This window comes from Entelurus aequoreus, linkage group LG11, assembly GCF_033978785.1.
Source record: "Entelurus aequoreus isolate RoL-2023_Sb linkage group LG11, RoL_Eaeq_v1.1, whole genome shotgun sequence".
Lineage (NCBI taxonomy): Eukaryota > Metazoa > Chordata > Actinopteri > Syngnathiformes > Syngnathidae > Entelurus > Entelurus aequoreus.
Window position 1 is genome coordinate 41,662,658 of NC_084741.1, and position 21,628 is coordinate 41,684,285.

General features: G+C 41.1%; 2 protein-coding genes across 2 annotated transcripts in view; both read right to left on the reverse strand.

Annotated features, from left to right (window-relative positions):
- Positions 1–1,254, reverse strand: part of faap24 (FA core complex associated protein 24) — a 46,728-nt gene extending 45,474 nt beyond the window's left edge. Inside the window, exon 1 of the mRNA XM_062063298.1 lies at positions 1,022–1,254. The gene's annotated coding sequence lies outside the window, so the exon portion shown is untranslated. The remainder of the gene's footprint in view (positions 1–1,021) is intronic.
- Positions 1,255–6,365: 5,111 nt separating this feature from the next.
- map1ab (microtubule-associated protein 1Ab) overlaps positions 6,366–21,628 on the reverse strand; it is a 69,299-nt gene continuing 54,036 nt past the window's right edge. Inside the window, exons 5-7 of the mRNA XM_062063294.1 lie at positions 11,477–21,605; positions 9,820–10,052; positions 6,366–8,068 (exon numbers count right to left, since the gene is read on the reverse strand). Of these exons, the coding sequence (XP_061919278.1) occupies positions 7,913–8,068; positions 9,820–10,052; positions 11,477–21,605 (10,518 nt within the window). The 3' untranslated portion in view covers positions 6,366–7,912. The remainder of the gene's footprint in view (positions 8,069–9,819; positions 10,053–11,476; positions 21,606–21,628) is intronic.

A 21,628-nucleotide genomic window follows, 5' to 3' on the forward strand; every position in this document is an offset into this window, starting at 1 on the left:
GCTACAAAGTCAACAAAAACAATGCTGGACGACAGCAAAAACTTACAGCGTGAGAAGCAAAGACAGCGTCCACAAAGTACACCCCGTACATGACATGACAATCAACAATGTCCCCACAAAGAAGGATAGCCTACGCACAACTTAAATAGTCTTGATTGGGAAAACAAAGCAGGTGCGGGCAATAGCACTCAAAGGAAGGCGTGCAGCTGCTACATGAGTACACAAACAAAACAGGAAGGGTCACCAAAATAACAGCGCAAGACAGGAACTAAAGCACTACACACAGGAAACAACAAACTAAATAAGGCACGACAACCTGGTGGAGTTTCATTTTATTAACATTTTCTGCTGGTGATGTGCCTCCGTATTATTTTAACGAAAAAAAAGTGCCTTGGCTCAAAAAAGGTTGAAAAACACTGATCTACGGAGACTCAACGTTTCCAAATGTAATTTAATTGATGAGTCATTCTTTTAATACTATTTGACTAACCAGACTTAAAGGGAAATTTCACTTTTTTTGTAACGTTGCCTATCGTTCACTATCATTATGAGAGACAAGAAAACACGTTTTTCGAAAATCGTCTCGTTCTTAGTGGCTAGCAAAGCAGCTAATTTGAGCAATCAATTCTACCTCTAAAACACTTTAAAATGCATTCCAAACCGAACAATACTTCAGTTCCGTAGCCCGTATAATAACCAAGCTGTAGCGACATTATTATTGTAAGAGTGAACGCAGAGGTACTCTTTTTCTAGCGTACTAACACATCGGCATGCTACGGTATTAGCCGTGAAAGCTAACTACGGCAATTGATAAGCTAGCTTCTACGTCAACACGAAACGCGTTTGAGTTTATTAATACACAACACTGTGATAGAACACCAATCTGTACTGAGTGAAATATATGAACAAACATATTACAGTAGTTGTAAAGTATTAGCCCACATTTCATGTTTTGTTTGTACAAAACTAGGCAGGCGCTGTATGTGCTGCGTGTATTATGACCAATAGTATAGTGACTTACTTAATGGACAGTTGTCTGTTTCATCCAGCTGGGCTCCACTAATTCGACATAACTTGGCTCAAAAATCCAGATTTTCAGCGTGACCACGTCGCACCCGTCTCGGCTTCCGTCTGCTCCAGCCAGTAGTTCATCCTCCGTATATTTACTTTCAAAAAGATAAGGCTGTGAATCCTCATTTTTCCTCAAAATAGTCGTCTTCATCGTCTGTTACCAAGTCTGCCATGTTTAGAAAATTCCGGAAGTAGGAACAAAACTTGTTGCAGGAAGTCGGAAGTGTGCTGCTATGGAAACGGAAATCAATGCGCCGAAGAATTAGTTCCGGCTGTGCATAAAATGACCAAAATAAGGTAAATATTGTACATATTACATATTGTTATGAACGTGTATGTTACTACATTATATATATAGACTTGCAGTGTGTATATAAAACGTTGATGGAGGGTTTTGAAGTTGTTTTAGAACAGAGGTGTCAAAGTCGTTTTCACCGAGGGCCACATCGCAGTTATGTTTGGCCCCAGAGGGCCGTTTTTAACAGTGAATACTATTATTACACCATTTTTTAAATGTATTTTATAAGTAGATTTTTTTTTAAACTAAAATGTAAAAATATGGCAAGTTGCAATAATTTCACCTCAAAATTTAGTGTACATTACTGTAAATGGAAAAACAGTGCTGCTGTTTTTATGGTTAAAAAAAAAAAAAAAAGGCAGCTCAGTTGCCAGAATTTTACTGTAAAATTTACATTTGTTTTTTTTACTGTAAATAAAAAAACTGCAATTTTACAGTAAAAAGCTTTTGAGGGCCAAATAAAATGAAGTGGCGGTCCACATCTGCCCCCCGGGCCTTCTGTTTGACACCTGTGTTTTAATGTATTCTAAATATTAAATACATGCAATCAAAAGTTTTTATAAACTAAAATGTAAAAAAAAAAAAAAGGTAAGTTGCAATAATTTCACCTCAAAATTGAGTGTATAATACTGTAAATGGAAAAGCTGTACTGCTGTTTTTATGGTAAAAAAAAAAAGAAAAGAAAAAGAAAAAGGCAGCTCAGTTGCCAGAATTTTACTGTAAAATTTCCATTTGTTTTTTTTACTGTAAATAAAAAAAAATGCAATTTTACAGTAAAAAGCTTCCGAGGGCCAAATAAAATGAAGTGGCGGGCCACATCTGGAACCTTGAGTTTGACATCTGTGTTTTAATGTATTCTAAATATTAAATAAATGCAATCAAAAGTTTTTTTAAACTAAAATGTTAAAAAAAAAAAAAAAGGCAAGTTGCAACAATTTCACCTCAACATTTAGTGTACAATACTGTAAATGGAAAAGCAGTACTGCTGTTTTTATGGTAAAAAAACACAAACATCAAATGATATTTGATGTTTGAACATCAAATATCTTGTCTTTGTAGTGCATTTAATTGAATATGGGTTGAAACGGATTTGCAAATCATTGTATTCCGTTTATATTTACATCTAACACAATTTCCCAACTCATATGGAAACGGGGTTTGTATGTATATATATATATATATATATATATGTCAAATTTTCCCCAAAGCATATCTAATATTTATTATCTCAACAAGGAAGTGTTTTAATGTAAATTAATTGAACAGACTTCTTGCTGTAATTTGAATGAATTGTTCTTTGGGATAGAACACAAATATTAGACTACCACAAAAGTGTAGGTACTTCATTTTTATTCTTAATGTTTTTAGTGCACAGTGCCAATTGAAGAAAAAAAAAGTTCTATGAACGTATCTAAAATCTGACTTATGATTCTCATGACATATGAAATAACGTGTTTAAAAAAACGAGAGGAAACAGTGTTGGAGTTGAGGGTACTTTAATGAATGACCACCAGGATGCTTTCATTTGACAAAGACTGAATGTGCAGCACTTCTACTTGCACCAGAGAGAAAGCGACGAGTCATACCTTAAAATATGTCAAGAAGAAGAAGCGCGATATAAGTTCAACAAAGTTAGCGTTTTACACGTCATCCTCGTAGCGACGTAAACAAACAGAAGCACAGCTCAGAAATAGTTGTTGTTTTTTAATTTACCCCACAACTAAGCGTTTGTCAGACCTTTAAAATAGCATCAAAGTTGCGTAGTAGTAGTAGTAATAGTACTTTAGTAGTAGTACTTCCATGTTAAACAATTACATTCAGGATTCTAACTAAATAAGTCACATGCAGAAGGACTAGATGATGTTTTCTGTTTGTGCATGAAGAACTGCGCTATTTGTTGTCGTCGTCTTTGTTGTTGTTGTTGTTGACCATATGTACAAGCGTGTGTGCACGGTATATTCCGGTGTTTGGACTCTGCATGTGTGTTTTCAAGTCGTGTTCAGGAAAAGGTTGCAGGCCGAGTCAGGCCAAAAGCCCGACTTGACTCGTGAGAACGGTTCCGCCAAGTCGGCTTATGTCGATCTCTGCGCTTTGACTCCAGCGGTGTTGACATTCGTAAAAAAAGACTCTTTCTACCTCGGCCAACTCCTCACTTTGACAGTCGTTTGCTGCGTTCCAGAAAAAAACTGGAAAATTTCAGGCTCATACCCGCCAGCCAGGAAAAAGGCGACGGAGCGCCGACTGGTGAAATCTATCAACAATGTCGGAGTTCCGAGAAGTGGAACCCGCTTAACTCGGACTGGCCGACTGATGTCGACATAAGCGGTTGTCTGGCTTGGTTTTTGGGTTTTATCGGTACAATCTGCTCACTGATGCTACCCCGGTGGTTGCTTAGGTATTTCCTCGCTGGCTTTTTTTCCCCCTTCTTCTGGAAAGCAGAATACGTGTCAGGGGAAGGAAAGGAAGACGGCGCAGAAGTTGTCCTCAGATATGTGAATTGATTTTGAGTGAGTTGTCTCCTTGCAGGGCCATTAGGAGAAAATAAATGAACTTTAAGACAATCTCAGCAAAAGTACCTCAAGCATGCTGTTTTAAAAAACTAAACTCATCACACACACACACACGCCACGTTCCAACAAATCTGGAACATCCATACTCACGTAAATATTCATTATACCATCTGTTGCTGGCTAGCTCAGTTATTATTAGTATTATTTACATATTACAATGCCACATGTGCCGTGGGGTACGTGGTTGAGGTCATCACTGTGCTTCCATTCAAACGACGACAGGTCCCCCTTTCTCAAAAAAAGTGCATTCCAGTTTCTCCTACGAACTTTATACAAGAATCGAACAATTACCGTTCGACTGACCTTATTATTATTTTTTTTCATAATCACATCTTTGCTGTCGAACAATCATATATATATATTAAAAAAATTAAAATAAATAAAGAGTATTGGGACTAGACCGAAAGGAGAAAAGGGATACATTTGTGATAAATTTGGAAAAATAAACTTGCGTATATTTATCAGTGATAATGAATTAATGTGTCTCAATCAGTCAAAGTAGTAATAAGTCTACATAAAAGTTGTGTATTTTTGAGGAAAAGGTCACAAATGTAAAGGAAAAAAAGGTGTTTAGGGTACTATTTAAAAAAATAAAAAATAATAATAATAAAAAGAAAGAGTATTGTGACTACACTGAAAGAAGAAAAGGATACAATTGTGATACATTTGAAAGAATAAACTTGCGTATATTTATCAGTGATAATGAATTAATTTGTCTCAATCAGTCAAAGTAATAACAAGTCTACATAAAAGTTGTGTATTTTTGAGGAAAATGTCACAAATGTAAAGGAAAAAAAGGTGTTTAGGATAATATTTTCTAATTAAAAAAAATGATAAAAAGAAAGAATATTGGGACTACACTGAAAGGAGAAAAGGATACAATTGTGATACATTTGGAAGAATAAACTTGCGTATATTTATCAGTGATAATGAATGAATTTGTCGCAATCAATCAAAGTAATAACAAGTCTACATAAAAGTTGTGTATTTTTGAGGAAAAATGTCACAAATTTAAAGGAAAAAAAGGTGTTTAGGATACTATTTTCTAAAAATAATAATAATAATAATACAAAGAAAGAGTATTGGGACTATACTGAAAGGAGAAAAGGGATACAATTGTGATACATTTGGAAGAATAAACTTGCGTATATTCATCAATGATAATAAATTAATTTGTCTCAATCAGTGAAAGTAATAATAAGTCTACATAAAAGTTGTGTATTTTTGAGGAAAATGTCACAAATCTAAAGGAAAAAAAGGTGTTTAGGATACTATTTTGTAAAAAAAAAAAAATAATAGAAAGAAAGAGTATTGGAACTACATTGAAAGGAGAAAAGGATACAATTGTGATACATTTGGAAGAATAAACTTGCGTATATTTATCAGTGATAATTAATAAATTTGTCTCAATCAGTCAAAGTAGTAATAAGTCTACGTAAAAGTTGTGTATTTTTGAGGAAAATATTTTTAATATATTTAAAGAAAAAAAAGGTGTTTAGTACACTATTTTCTAAAAAAAAATAAAATAATAATAATATGTTTCCCCCCTGAAATGTAGCTCTCTTATATACAACCCTAATTCTCGTAGTGCAATATTTGTTTCCCCCCTTTTCGGCGTAGCCCCAATACTCCATCCTAGCGTTCAAATGTTTTCACTCGCATGTGTTTCCTGCTGCAAATGAGCCAAGAAGCGCTTTGCCGCAGCTTGGAAACAGGTTGCTACATTTTGGTGCACAGATGACATCAAACAGCGTTTTGGGCTGCTTTTCGGCAAGGACTGATGCCTCCAGTGTCGAAACATCATTACTTCGTCAGGAACACCTGCACAATTCTTACTTGGTGTAGAAATACTATTAGAACAAACACCGCAGTTTTAAAAGGACCTTTGCATTGCTGCTCCGGCCTTCATTATAATAATAATAATAATAACGATGCATTTTACTATCATTAATAACAACACAGTGGAACCCTTTAACGTCGTCGACGCCCCTCGGACAAACAATGACAACTTACTTTGCACTGAACAGGAAGTCACCTTTTAAATGCTGACAGTAATGTTTCATGCCGCTTAGCGATTGTAGTATCCACTGCACTATGACATAACATGTTTTCCCAGATTGCGTTAGGCGATTTACATTCCTGGGAGCAGGCAAAAAGGCAGTTGACTTAAGCGTGACGCGCACGCGTGTCTTAAGATGCTGTGCAGGAGTCCGACTAGTCCCCTGTGAGTTCTGGAACCATCTTTAGATAACGTTAGTTATTGCCAAGCCTAAGGCTTAAGGAACCCTTAGTTTCTCAAATGCATACACAAACAGGCCTTTACGTCAGGGGTGTCCAGACCTTTAGCCCCGGGGGCTGCATTGGGCTGAAAAAATTAGGTTGAGGGCCGAAAGCCGACTCGACTGAATGTAAAGTAACTATGTATGTATATATATATATACATATATGTGTGTGTGTACATATATTAATATAATGGATAAATAATTATTAATTATTATAATTGGATATTAAGAGTGTGTGAAAGTTGGACTCCTACCTTGTTTACGTCCGTGACAACCTCCTTAAAGTTTTGTAATTAATCAGAAATATCAAGCAGCTAAAATGCACCAAACATGTATAAGAGTGGAGAAACTGTTCTGCATTTTTCCCATCATGCTTTGCAAATGGGTGTAATTCAAATTGTCTTGTAGTGCATGGACGTGTTTTATAATATCCACAAATTGTGTTACGTTGTGTTATTGGCATTTTGTGTTGGTTCGATAGGTTTTTTTTTTGCACCATGACTAGGGAAGGTTGTTTGCATATATATCATATAAATAAATCCTGTGCTCCTTTAAAAGCATGGTAAGTGGTCATAGACCTGAAATACTAATTTTCTCCACAAGGTTTTGACAAAGCTGCATATAATTTGACTTTTAAAATTAATTGAAATCTCCCTGCGGGCAGTCTCGTGGGCCAACTTGAGGACGGCGGCGAGCCACACATGCCCCGCGGGCCGCAGTGTGGACACCCCTGCTTTACAGGGTCGTAATGCAGTCGACTTCTACACCATGAACCTAACGACTGAGATGACATCATATCAGACTATAAGAAGGTTGTCCAGCTGCACCAGATATCATTTGGCTAGATCCTCCACAGGATTCTTCAGGACCTGTTCAGATGCTCACTTTTCATTTCAATAATCTTTCTTCAACGATCATCACCGACGTCATCCTTGATCCATCACACACCCATGCCATCCTTCTACCCAGGACAAGGAGGCAGGCCAGAGACAACACAGTAATAAGGACCTCCACGTAAACTCACCCAATTTTTCATAGAAATGAGTTTTTATGTCGACAAAAGCGGTCAACCGTGTATGTTAACTTAAAAGGGCACTTTTTTTTGTGATAAAAAGAACGCGGTGGACCGGAATTTCATGAGTTGGTCGACATAGATGGGCTGTTTTAAGCGGATTCCACTGTAATAAAACATTTTGAATTCCATACCAAAATAATAACATAACTAAAAACATAAAATGTATTAATATAATTATATTGATACGTATATAAACTGTTTGATTGAGCAGGTGTACCTAATGAAGTGGCCAGTGTGCTTAGTTATTAACCAGAAAATTAGAGTTAAGTACATTTTTTGTTGTCGTCGTTTTTAATAGAATAGCAAAAAAAAGTATTCATTCCTGTAATACTTTCTGTTGATTATTCATATTATATTTAATGGTGCATTTTCACTGACTTGGCACCAGTTTTTTGTCATTAAAGTGTTTTTAACCCAAAAAATTCCATTTAGATGTTAATATTAGCACTTGTGTAAAAGCGCAAGGGTTAAGAACCAGAACCAGGCCTTACTGAGCGAATGGTTTGGTACCGCTTTGAAGGAGCGAGGAGCAGCTCGGTCACACTCGATGGTGGGGAAAAGAGGAAGCAAGAGGGGGACGAGGGGTCTAGACAGGTAGGGGTGAAACGCGAGAGGCTCAAAACTCGATCTTGCAGGCCGGGAAAGACTCGTCCTGCATGACAACGGTGCTGCTGGAGGCCAGGACCATGATGTTCAGGTCTTGCTGCCTCTCGTGGGTCTGCTGGTACCATTCTCTGGTCACTTCTGTGTCATGAGTTGGGATCAGAGTGACCTGCCAGGCACAGAATGAGGAAGAAGATGAATGTTTGAAAAAAAAAAAAATTACTATAACAGACATGTTGAATGTTTTTTTTTTTTAATTCTACAAACCCCGTTTCCATATGAGTTGGGAAATTGTGTTAGATGTAAATATAAATGGAATACAATGATTTGCAAATCATTTTCAACCCATATTCAGTTGAATATGCTACAAAGACAACATATTTGATGTTCAAACTGATAAAAAAATTTTTTTTGCAAATAATCATTAACATTAGAATTTGATGCCAGCAACACGTGACATAGAAGTTGGGAAAGGTGGCAATAAATACTGATAAAGTTGAGGAATGCTCATCAAACACTTATTTGGAACATCCCACAGGTGAACAGGCAAATTGGGAACAGGTGGGTGCCATGATTGGGTATACAAGTAGATTCCATGAAATGCTCAGTCATTCACAAACAAGGATGGGGCGAGGGTTACCACTTTGTCAACAAATGCATGAGCAAATTGTTGAACAGTTTAAGAAAAACCTTTTTCAACCAGCTATTGCAAGGAATTTAGGGATTTCACCATCTACGGTCCGTAATATTATCAAAGGGTTCAGAGAATCTGGAGAAATGACTGCACGTAAGCAGCTAAGCCCGTGACCTTCGATCCCTCAGGCTGTACTGCATCAACAAGCGACATCAGTGTGTAAAGGATATCACCACATGGGCTCAGGAACACTTCAGAAACCCACTGTCAGTAACTACAGTTGGTCGCTACATCTGTAAGTGCAAGTTAAAACTCTCCTATGCAAGGCGAAAACCGTTTATCAACAACACCCAGAAACGCCGTCGGCTTCGCTGGGCCTGAGCTCATCTAAGATGGACTGATACAAAGTGGAAAAGTGTTCTGTGGTCTGACGAGTCCACATTTCAAATCGTTTTTGGAAACTGCGGACGTCGTGTCCTCCGGACCAAAGAGGAAAAGAACCATCCGGATTGTTATAGGCGCAAAGTTGAAAAGCCAGCATCTGTGATGGTATGGGGGGTGTATTAGTGCCTAAGACATGGGTAACTTACACATCTGTGAAGGTGCCATTAATGCTGAAAGGTACATACAGGTTTTGGACCAACATATGTTGCCATCCAAGCAATGTTACCATGGACGCCCCTGCTTATTTTAGCAAGACAATGCCAAGCCACGTGTTATATCAACGTGGCTTCATAGTAAAAGAGTGCGGGTACTAGACTGGCCTGCCTGTAGTCCAGACCTGTCTCCCATTGAAAATGTGTGGCGCATTATGAAGCCTAAAATACCACAACGGAGACCCCGGACTGTTGAACAACTTAAGCTGTACATCAAGCAAGAATGGGAAAGAATTCCACCTGAGAAGCTTAAAAAATGTGTCTCCTCAGTTCCCAAACGTTTACTGAGTGTTGTTAAAAGGAAAGGCCATGTAACACAGTGGTGAACATGCCCTTTCCCAACTACTTTGGCACGTGTTGCGGCCATGAAATTCTAAGTTAATTATTATTTGCAAAAAAACCCCAAAGTTTATGAGTTTGAACATCAAATATATTGTCTTTGTAGTGCATTCAATTGAATATGGGTTGAAAAGGATTTGCAAATCATTGTATTCCGTTTATATTTACATCTAACACAATTTCCCAACTCATATGGAAACAGGGTTTGAATATTGTGCGTATGAGCAGAACCACATTGGGATCATGACAAGATGGACACAACAGAAAAACTGTATGGATATGACTGAATACCTGCAGGTTGGAGCCCCATTGAGACTTGCCCTCCAGCAGGGCGTCCAGGACTCCACGGCTAGGTTCCCCGCCGCTCGGGTCATTCCCGCTCACCACATAGTACGCCGCCCGCACTCTCCTAAAGAACTCTTGGTCGACATTCTTGGCGCTGCAGTGGTTGGGCACGTAGGCCAGGTCCACATAGACTGGCGGTCCAGGAGGGACACCCGAAGTGGCTTTCTGAGAGTTGTTTCCTGAACAGACGCATACCGTTTACTTGTATTTCTTTTTTTACTCCAGCAAGAATACTTAGATGTTCCTAAAACTTCACTGCAAGAACACAAAACTCTAAACATGCTAGTTTTTTAAGTAAAGATCAATAATACAGTCGTGGTCAAAAGTTTACATAAACTTGTAAAGAACATACATAATGTCATGGGTGTCTTGAGTTTCCAATAATTTCTACAACTCTTATTTTTTTGTGATAGAGTGATTGGAGCACATACTTGTTGGTCACAAAAAACATTCATGACGTTTGGTTCTTTTATGAATATATTACGGGTCTACTGAAAATGTGACCAAATCTGCTGGGTCAAAAGTATACATACAGTAATGTTAATATTTGGTTACATGTCCCTTGGCAAGTTTCACTGCAATAAGGAGCTTCTGGTAGCCATCAACAAGCTTCTGGTAAGCTCCTGGTGAAATTTTGACCACTCCTCTTGACAAAATTGGTGCAGTTCAGCTAAATCATCAACATCCGGGGAGATGATTTTAGGTTGTCCTGAAGCCACAGAACTTTCCTCCAAAAGGTCTTATCGTTGTCCATGTGATGAAACAAAAATTGAGCTGTTTGCCCACAATACCCAGCAATATGTTTGGAGGAGAAAAGTTTAGGCCTTTAATCCCAGTAACACCATTCCTACCGTCAAGCATGGTGGTGGTAATATTATGCTCTGGGCCTGTTTTGCAGCCAATGGAACTGGTGCTTTACAGAGAGTAAATGGGACAATGAAAAAGGAGGATTTCCTCCAAATTATTCAGGACAACCTAAAATCAACAGCCCGGAGGTTGGGTCTTGGGCGCAGTTGGGTGTTCCAATAGGACAATGACCCCAAACACATGTCAAAAGTGGTAAAGGAATGGCTAAATCCGGCTAGAATGAAAGTTTTATAATGGCCTTCCCAAAGTCCTGACTTAAACGTGTGGAAAATGCTGAAGAAACAAGTCCATGTCAGAAAACCAACACATTTAGCTGAACTGCACCAATTTTGTCAAGAGGAGTGGTCAAAAATTCAACCAGAATCTTGTGGATGGCTACCAAAATCGCCTTAATGCAGTGAAACTTGCCAAGGGACATGTAACCAAATACTAACATTGCTGTATGTATACTTTTGACCCAGCAGATTTGGTCACATTTTCAGTAGACCCATAATAAACTCATAAAAGAAACTAACTTCATGAATATTTTTTGTGAGCAACAAGTATGTGCTCCAATCACTCTATCACAAAAAAATAAGAGTTGTAGAAATTATTGGAAACTCAAGACACCCATGACATTATGTCCTTAACAAGTGTACGTACACTTTTGACCACGACTGTATGTGTCCCCAGTCTGGCCCAGAAATATTTGAAGATGCATGTGAATATTTTGAAAATGATAAAAAATGGAACACACCTGCACTGCTCTTCACTCCATTGACGAGGACCTTACTAGGATTAAGGAGGTCACTGCGTGAACCTTGGTTCTCAGACATCTTGACCAGCTTGGAGGTCCTCTCTGGGTCCTTTCTCCTAAGGGAGGTTGATCGAGGTGAAGCAGAGTCCTTGTGAGCCTGTTTCACTGGAGTGGAGGACCTCTTTCTGACTTCCCCTTTCCGAGCAGGAGAAGTCGATTTTGGTTTGGACTTTCTGAGGCTCCTGGTGGTCCTGTGGTCCTTCTTGGGAACTTTTTCTGTGCTCCTGTTATCAAGAAGAAGAGCCTCTGGATCCACCATGCACACATCTGGATGGGGAGGTTGTGGAGGAGAGTCTTTAATGGAGGTGGGAAGTGGATCGTGCGTTTTCTGAGTTGCCTCGGCACTGGGAGTGCGTTGGCCACTGGCAGCACCAGAAGCAGACAGTTTGTCTACAGGCAGATGTTCAGCCTCTTCATCTGAGTCCAGGTTACCTTCTGCGGTGATGGAAGGACACTCCTCCGTTCCTGGTGGAACATCGGAATCGGACTGTGAAGGCAATGACTCGCTTACGGATGTGGGAGGTGTTTCCTCTCCAGCTAATGTTCCGGTCATCCCATGTGAAGCAGCATCTCCGTGGTGTGTGTGGTGGCGCCTTGTCTTGTGTGACTTTCTTTTTACTGATCTTTGTTCATGATCTGCATCTCTTCCTTCCTGGGAGCGGGCACGTCGGTCGTCATCTTCGCCCTCGTCACCAGAGAACTGAAGTGGACTTGGGTTGATGAAAGAGGGAGAGAGTTCTCCTTTACGCTGTTTATATTCATAGGACGAGTCCACCATAGGGTATGGAGAAGTGGCTCGGGTATTCAAGTCGGATGGACGATCAGTTTTTGCTTTGCTCGGTGTGTCTGTGAGAGAGGTTACTTTTGAGGAGAACAGAGAAGCACCGTGGATGCTTGCCATCCACTCAAAGGCTTCCGTTGCTTCCTCCTCTTGGTCACCATAACCTGGTGGAGGGGCACTTGGGAAATCATCTGGCTTCTGTAGCAGCTCCCAATCAGATATACTGCTCTTCCGCCTTACCCCGAATCTCTCCTGTAGCTTATCCAAAAAGCCTTCCCTCTCCTCTGGACTTTCAGCTTCTATTTCCTCTTTCTTGACATCTACTTCTTCACTCATCTTTGGATCAAAAGGCTTTATCAGTTTATCACCGTCCTTGCAAATCTTCTCTTCCAGAATCCTTACTTCTTCTTGTCCTTTTGCTGTTTTACTAATTTCCTTTTCCACTTTAGAGTCGATAGGCTTCTCTTTTTCAACCGCAGGTGTCTTAACCTTCTCTTTTACTTCCTCTGCAACGGGCAGGTCGGTGATGGCACATGAGGTAGTCAGAGCACCACTTGTATTAGCTGAAGAAACCGAGGTGGTGTGTTGAGCAGTGTGCGTCACGACTGACATTTTTTGACATTCAGAGTCACATGGTAGGGGGCTTGGGTCTTTGTCCGGTGTTGTCTGTTGGGATGTCCTGTCAGTTTGTTCAGCCCTCTGTGGGGCGACATCAAAACAAGCTTGAGATGTGGACAATGTCTCGTCCTGTTTTAAAGGGTCAGTATTTTGCAGGGGTGACGTTTTGGCCTTCTCTGACTGGAAGTACTCGTCTGTATGTTTTGTCATCACCTCCATGTACTCGTCTCTCTGAAGGCCACTAGAGGCTGAGCTCAGAAAGTCACTACTCAATGGTGGCACCTCTTGGGCTAAGCAGCTTGATATGCCAACAAACCTTTCATCATAGTCTTCAAACTGGTGGCTAAAAGGGCCAGAACTTGAGAAAAGGGATGCAGCACTGGTTGCAGAGGAAGACGCCAAAGTGGTGGATGTGAGAAGCTCATCCCCCGTTTTTGCCGTAAGATCTGAACTTTGCGTTGCAATCGCACTTTCTACTTGGGTGTCTCTTTGGTAATATTCCTCATCACTTAACCTTACTGGCTGGCATACATCTGTTGGGGCTACGTGGTGCGGATCTTTTTGACCAACTTCATTGAACTCCATTTGCTCAGCGTTTTCTCTTGGCCCGCTCTGTCCGATATCGGCATAGCTTCCAGTTTGCAGAGCAAAGAGATCGGATGCAGGACTAGATGTGGTCTTTGGCTGGTCAGATGGTGCTGAGCTGCTATTGAGGCTGCTTGTGGGTGATGACTGGCTATGATCTTTTGTCAGAATGCTTGATTGTGGAGCTAGAGATGCTTTGTCCTCATCCTTTTTCTTTGCTTGCTGCACCTCAGAGGAAGCAACATCCTCAGCAATTGATGACTTTCTATGTGTTATAGGGGAGAACTGTTTTTTGTCTTCAATTTCCTTTGATTCATGTGAGGTATTCAAACAAATGTTCTCCATTTTGAATGCGCTGATGCCTGGTGATGGTGTTGTTTCATCTTTACTTTTGGTCTCAGGGAGAGTCATATCAGCAGTTGTTGCTCCATAGAAGTCTTTCTTTTCAAGGTTTGTGTCACTAGATGATATTTTTTTACTTGTGTCCTCCTTCGACATCTCAAAGGCTTCATTATCTGAGGCATCATCGGATGAAACTTTAAAGGAAATTTCTTCTTTCAGGAAGCTCACACCAGGAGGTGTTGTCTTTACGTCCTCATGGGAAGTTAATGTGACTTTATCATCAGGACTACTCCTGCAGGTTTCCTTTTCAGACTGCTCTCTGGCACCCTTTTCCATCTCAACGTCACTCATATCCTCCTCCTCGTCATTCTCATCTTCATCATCATCATCATCATCATCAACATTAAAATCTTCACTCTCGACAAGTAATCTTATGTCTATTAAGTTTTCTTTGCCTTTGGGACATTCTAACAGGGATTGACCATTGTCCGAAGCGCGGATGTTGTCATCTATCTGCTGTCCTACACATGAGGAGGCTGACCCTGTTCTTGATCCGTTTGCCTGTTCTTGCCTTCCTGAACATGAAGCACCTGGGGGAAAAGAGTCTTTTTCTGCTGGTGAATGTCGACCAGATGGAGAGTCTTCATGATCAGAGAAATCTATCCTGTCTTTCAGGAATTCTACAGATTGTTCATTCTCTTTATTTTCCGTGGCCTTCTCTGTGACTTCTCCAAAATGTACTACAGTAGCTGAGGCATCATCATCTGAGGTGTCTTGTCTTGATTGTGGTCCTGTGGAATGAGTAGCAGCACCGAATAGGGTCTGATCCCTTTCACCCATTTGAAAGGCGACAGAAGTTCCTTCCTTTGCGTCTTCCTTTTCTTTCTCTGATTTCTCTGGCTTGTCCTCTTTGGGCCTATAAGACTCTTGGGACATTTTATTGTCTTGTATGGTTACGGCTGGAAAACTCTTTGAGGCAGGAGGCATGTCTGATCTTTCCTCTCTTACACTCTCTTCTTCTTGTCCTTTCTCACGGTCTTCATGTCTTGGGGAGGCACATTGGTGGCTTTCACTCTGTGGGCTGTCGTCAATTCCACTTAAATACATTGGTTCTTCTTTGACTTGATCTTCCGGAAGAAACATGGCTGCCCCTGTCTGGCTTGTTCTCCTGTTATCATCCATACTGATTTCTAACGTATGACCTGGAAACTCAGCAGTCTCATCTCTTGTGACAGAATCTTTTGAAATTGGCTTTTCATATGGTTCATACTTCGATGCAGCAAAATATCTGTTTTCATCTTGCAGTCCTCCTCTTCCATTATCAGCACTCTGCTTGTTTTCACGGTTTGCACTCGAGCCCCTGTCTTCAGCGTCTTTATCCAACAGGAAGTATGAACAAGGCTGAGAAAAGCCTGGAGAAGCCACCTCCCGTTCTCCTTCCATCTCCCGCTCTGCCTCCTTAACAGGTTTATCCTCTTGTTCCATCTTAACAATGGTCACAGAGCTTTTTTGAGGCTGGACCGGGGCCTGATTTTCAGCACTTCTAGGTTCAGTACTAGATATTGCTGACAATACAATCTTTGTCTCTGTCAAGCTGGACTCTTGTTCTCTCTTAGAGTCTGATACATCAAAGGATGGCTCTTGTTTTGGAATAGAAGTTGTCTCCTTTATTGTGTCACTAGTAAAAGATGGCTGTTGCGTGTGGGAAAGCGATGCAGGAGTGATTTCAGTTTCCATAGCATCCAAAGAAGGAATTAATTCTTCGGTTAAAACGTCTTTGATGTCATCATCCATTGAAGGCTCCTGCATTGTAAGTGTAGGTATGACTATTATGTTTTGTCTGAGTGTGGTCTCCTGAATTTGATCACTTGACGAAGACGTTTGGGATGACAACTGATCTACAGACATGATGCCATGTTCTGAATTTTTTGGCTCCAATGACAAAGGTCTAGAGCCCATACAAATATACTCCTCCTCTTCATCTTCCCTGTCTTCATCTAAAGACTGAACCAGGAAGTTAGGCTCATTGTCGGGCTTTGAACCCAACATTGTTTCTCTAAAAGTGGTCTGTGCAGATTGTTTTGAGGTTTTGTCAAGGTCCTTCTCTTGTAACTCCTCTCGCTCCCATTTTTCTACTTTAGCTTCAGACTGTTCTCCCTCGCTGGCATCTTCAACCTTCATGTGGGACAAAGAACTTTCTTTCATCTTGTCTGACTTTGTCTCTTGCTCCGGAAGATCTTCTGCCTCACATGTTATTTCTTTTTCTTCTTCCTTCTCCATCTTCTTTTCCTTATTTAGTTCGGCAACGTGAGCATCATCTTTTTCTTGCTCCGTTCTTTCAACTGCACTGATAATGGCCTTAGCTTCTTCGTTGAGCACTTTTTCCTGCATGTGGAGGGAATCCCGGATTTCAGGATGCACTGTTTGCTGTTCTTCACTTGGTTCAACTTCCGAGGATTCCTGCTTTTTTTCCACCAGTGCACCTTCCTCTCTGGGAGCTGCAGTTAGTGTGTTAAAGGATTCTTCATGCATCTTCTTCGTATCTACCTCCTCTTCTATGGCCTGGGGTAATGACTGGACAACCATGTCATCCATCTTAACATCAGCCTCAAAAGTAGAATCATGCTTCACTAAAACTTGTTGGGTGTCATATGGGGAATATGATTCGTTCCTGGAGTCATATTTGTCTCCACTTGGACATATCTCAGGCTCTCTCTTGTCATCATTTTCAATGAATATATCTTTTACTTTCTCATTGAAATCTTCAACTTTAACCCTTTTTTCTTCTGCATTCTTCACATACTCTACAATGTCGCCTTTTTCTGTTTTTGTGCTATCCGTTTCCAAGTCTTTCTCTTTAGCCTCTAAAATTCCTTTGTCAACAGAGATGTCATCTTCTTTCATCTTCGTAGTCTCTGGGATTGCAATCTCTTTGTCACTAAGAGCGCTCTTTTCCAGCCTTTCGTCCTCCGTAAGTTGGACAAAGGTAACGTCAGAGCGATCAGTCTTGTCCTTAGCTTTTTCAATTTTTTCATCTTCACACTTAATCTGTTTATCATAACCTTCATCCTTCTGTGTCTCTTTATCTTCTTCCTTGGTGAGTTTTTCTTTCAAATCAACCTTCTTGTCTGCTTCTTCAGTTTTTTTTACGTCAAAATAATCTTTGGATTCCTCTGCTTTAGTGGATTTGGTAGATGTTCCCTCTTTAATTGTTCCTGAATCTGTTTCTTCTCCCATAGATTTGATGTCAACCTTTTGATCCACAAGTGTCATTTCTTCCTCCCTGGATGGTTTGACAGTGGAGGTGTTCACCTTATCATCAGCCTTTTCCATGACTTTATCAGCGTAAGCATCTTCTTGCAAAGTGTCATCCATGCTGACTTTATTTTCAGAAAATGCAATGACATCCTTTTCTACAAGTGACTGTTGTGACTTCAGTAGTACGGCAGAAAAATTATCACTTTTAAATGTAATCTCTTCCTCCATCTCCTGATCTTTTCCTTTGGCCATAAAACTCTCAACAGTTGATGTTGTGTCTACGCAAACAACGTCTTCTTTGGTGAGTTGAGTAAACAGTGTATCGTCCTTTTCAATCTTCTCCTGTTTCTCGTCCTCACAAGGTTTTGTGAGGGATTTATCATCTTCTGCCTCTTTCTCCATCTTATCTTTTGCAGGCACTGTGCTATGGACGCTTTGAATCTGATCTTCTTCAGGTTTTGTCTCTGCAACTTCCTCTGTGGTTTTGAGGTTAGAGTCTTTATCTATGACCTGTATTTCCTCAGATGCAACTATTTTTCCTTTGGGTAATTCAGCTACAGGAGTTGAATCTTTTGCCAGCACTTTAACATAACCTTTCATGGCACCATCAAGTGTCTCTTCTTTCACAGGTTTAACATTGAATGTATTAGCATCTTTCTCTAACTTCTGATCTGTGATGGCACATCGGTCTTCCTGGAGTGCAGATTTTGATATCTGCTCATCCTGCAGTTCTTGCAATGCAGAGGCACCATGTTTATTGTTCTCCTTCTCTTTTTGTTCCACTGCAATAAATGTTTCAACTTCAGATCTAGCATCATCTTTATCATCTTTCTTTTTATCGTAGTCATCGTCAAAGAAATCGGTGTCTCTTTCTGGAGAGTGGGCAAGAAATAGCGTTTCACATTCAAAGTGTGTTTGTTGATTTGAGGACGAAGAAGCCCATCCTGACATTGGTGGTTGAACTTTTGTTGAAGATGCATCTTGTATTGCTGTTGTTTCTGTCTGCTTGCCATTTCCTGCAACCTCCTTCAAGTCCTTGTCAAATGTTTTGTCAGATACTGTTGAAACATCTTCGGCATGCATTTCATGCTTTTTGTCTTTTTGAACTGCTTCATTGTCCTGTAAGATTTGGTCTTCAGTTGTGTCGGCAAGTTTTTGGAGTTCAAAATCCGGGAAGGCTCCAACTGGTGAATGACGAAGAGGGGAATGAGTGACGCTCGGGGGTCCGGAATGTGTTGGAGAGGCCATTTTTACAGTGATATCATCGGGACTGAAACAACGTTCCTCACTCTCTGAGGTTACTGAGTCTGAACCAAAAAGCCTGGTAGGGACAACTGACGAAACCTCTTTCGGGGCCACAACATCTATATTTTCCTCCTCCACCGGAAAGTGGACTGCCTTGACCTCTTCTAGAGAATTGGAAGCAGGAGATAAAGAGTCAGGCAGCTTTTCAACATCTTTGTCTTGTCCCTTTATTATTTGTAATGAAGCATAGCCCTCTTGAAGTTTTTCTAGAGCGATATCAACATTAGGAGTTTGATCTTCCTCCTCTTCGTCGTCGTCCTGGGAAACGGGTACCTTAGCAGCCAACTTTGTTTCTTCGAGAGGAAGCTGTAAGTCAGTGGAAGGGGACTTCTCTTCAAGAGATGACGGTGAAAGCGTTCCAGATGAGAGAATTTGGTCTTTGTCTCGAGTGGGATCGGTAGATCTGGTTTTGACTGGTTCCTCAGTATTTACAGTGGATGCAACTGACTGGTCTTCAGCAATAGAAGTGGGGAAAGATGACAGTTTATCATACTCTGTGATAGACGTCGCAGAGGATACATGCTCTTCTTCCGCTAGAGGGGCAGTGAAGATGTTGGTGAACATTGATATTTGTTCCTGCACGCCTGGGATGGAAGCTTTTCCAATCATGGTTGGAGCTTGCATCTCCCTCATGCCGTGAATGTTTACAAATGATCCAGTTTGATTTGGAACCGAGATGTCATACATGCCAACGTCATACTGAAGGTGTGGTATCTTCTCCTCGGCTTCTTCGTGAATCTCCTCATCAGAAATTGTTTGCTCCGTCTCAGAGTAGCCTGGAATGGTCTCATCTTGGATATAAGAAATGGGGTCTACTGCTTTTTGAGCTGTTGCCCCTTCCACATTGGATAGGTAGGCTTCTTCCTCCTCCTCTTCCTCATGTTTGGCAGTGGTAAAGGCGTCAGTTTTGCTCTCACCAACCATAGGCTCTTCAGCCACACCTTCGCTGCTGATCTCTTCATCAGCTATCACGTCGAGATCTTCCACCTCTTCCAGTTCAGCCTTTTCTACGGGCTCCTCGTCCTCTTCCTGCTCTTTTGTGTCTACCTTCGCTGAGAGCGTTTTCGCTTTCTCCATTTCTTCAGTTTCATCTTTTCTGTCTCTACCATCATGCTCCTTTAACTGGAATTCTTCATCTTCTTCTTCTCCAATGCCCATATCCTCCTCTTCCTCACTCTTTGCCTCAGCAGTTACAGCCTCTTCTTCGTCATCCTCCTCATCCTGGGATGCAGCGCCTTCATCCTCAAACATTTGTGTCTCTTCCATGTCTTTCTTGTCATCATATTTCGCCTCCTCTCTTTCAGGAGACTCTTTTGCAGTTAAGAGTTCCGTTTCTGGTGCTCCTGGCTTCTCTTGGAGAAAACTTTGAGCAGTAATCTGCAGAACAACATCATCGCAGCCTAGGGGCTCTGCCAAATCAGCTGCAGCTTTAGCTGTGGTCATTTCAGAGTCCTTGGTGATATCTTCAGGCGCAGAAGGACTCAAAACAGCTGTATTAAATGTCGACTCCAGTTGAACGCCTTCTGTTTGGTTGTCTTTTCCGTCACGACTCTTTGGTCCTTCTGGCTTTAATTCACCTGCTTCAGCCTTCACTGGTTTTGTTTTTCCGGTCTTTGTTTTACTTGATACTTTAGCTTTGTGTAATGTCTTTCGGACTTCCGGCGTGAGAGGTTTGAGGTCAGGCTTTGCTATTTTTCTCAGCTCTGGTTTAGATGTCACTTTCTTTTTGTCTTCTTTGGACTTCACATCTTTCTTCTCATCTTTTTTAGACGACTCGTCTTTCCTAATTTTCTTGATCTCTTTCTTCTCTTTGTCTTTTTTCTCATCCATCTTTGATACCCTTTCCTTGGAGTGTTTTCGCAAGGATTTTTCTTTCAGAAGTTTCTTCTTCTCTGGCACATCAGTTTTAGATTTAATGGTTTTGGTTGGCTTTTTCTCTTCTTTTTTTACAGGAATGTTTTCTTTCACAGCCACACTCTTTGTCTCAATACCAACCAAGACATCATCTTGTCCTTCTGTTTTTTCCTTGCTGAACTTTGCGGATGTCTTCGGGGAAGATTTAAGGCTCTCTTTGCTGTCGGTCCTTTGTTTTAACTTTGTCTGTTTTACAACAGGAGGAGCTCCTGAGGCCATGTCTTTTTGTGTAGCTACAGGATAACGCAAAAAGTCAAGGTGCTTTAACTTTTCCAGTCCTTCCAGGATCTTGTTTTGCGGTGCATTTCCTGGAAAAAGGACCCTGACAATCTTTTCGGTCGGATTTGCAGGAAGCCAGACAACTAAGGCGGTAACTGATGTCAGGTAGGGCACAGATATTTCTCCTTCTTTTCCACTTGGCAACACAATACCAGTTTTGGCCTTGCTATTGCCAGCCCACTTTTGCATGAGGAACTGCATCTCTTTGCTTTCCTTGACAGGGTTGAGAACATACATATCAAGCCTGCCCACTCCCATCTTGTGGAACAGGGTAATGGGCTCAATTGTGTTGCTTACGACTCGAAAAAGAGGCTCTGGCCTGACTCCCAGTTTGTTAAGATATTGTAAAGTCAAAGAGGCTTCTTCAATGCTGCGTTTGACTTTTAGGGTGGATTCTGGCATGCGTAACTTCTCGGGTACATTGAAAAACACCACTCCAAGTTCTGGAGAGATCAGGTTCTTGAGCCAATCACTATGGTTGGTAGAGCCTTGAGATTTCTCCTCCTCCTGTTCCGCGATCTTCCTCTGCAGGATCCCGTTGATCCCTGGGAGATTGTCGGCACCGATGTGTGTAAGCAAAATGGAGTCAATGCGGTCCAAGTGACGGACTAGTTTCCAGAAGCAGGATTTCCGTTCGGAGCCACCATCTACTAAGATGTTGAAGCCGTTCACGGCGAAGAGTGCAGAGTCTCCACGTCCGCCAGGAAATATGTAGCAGCATGGTTTCGACAGTTTCAGGAAGCCACCGGATGTTGGTGGTTCTAGCAGTTCAAAAGGCGAAGGAACGTCAACCGTTGCAGAGATGTACTCTGTGAACTCGGTGACCCCCTCCATCTTTGGGAGGACAAGCTCAGGGTTTAGTTTGTATTGGAGGAATTCCCGGAGGTTCGGCTGCTGTCCAAGGGAGCTCCAGCCCACCTCACCTTGGCAGTACACAGTAAGTGTAGCCTGCTGCTTGGGGATTAATGGGCCAAGTAGTTCACTAACCTGCACAAGAGACAAACCAACAA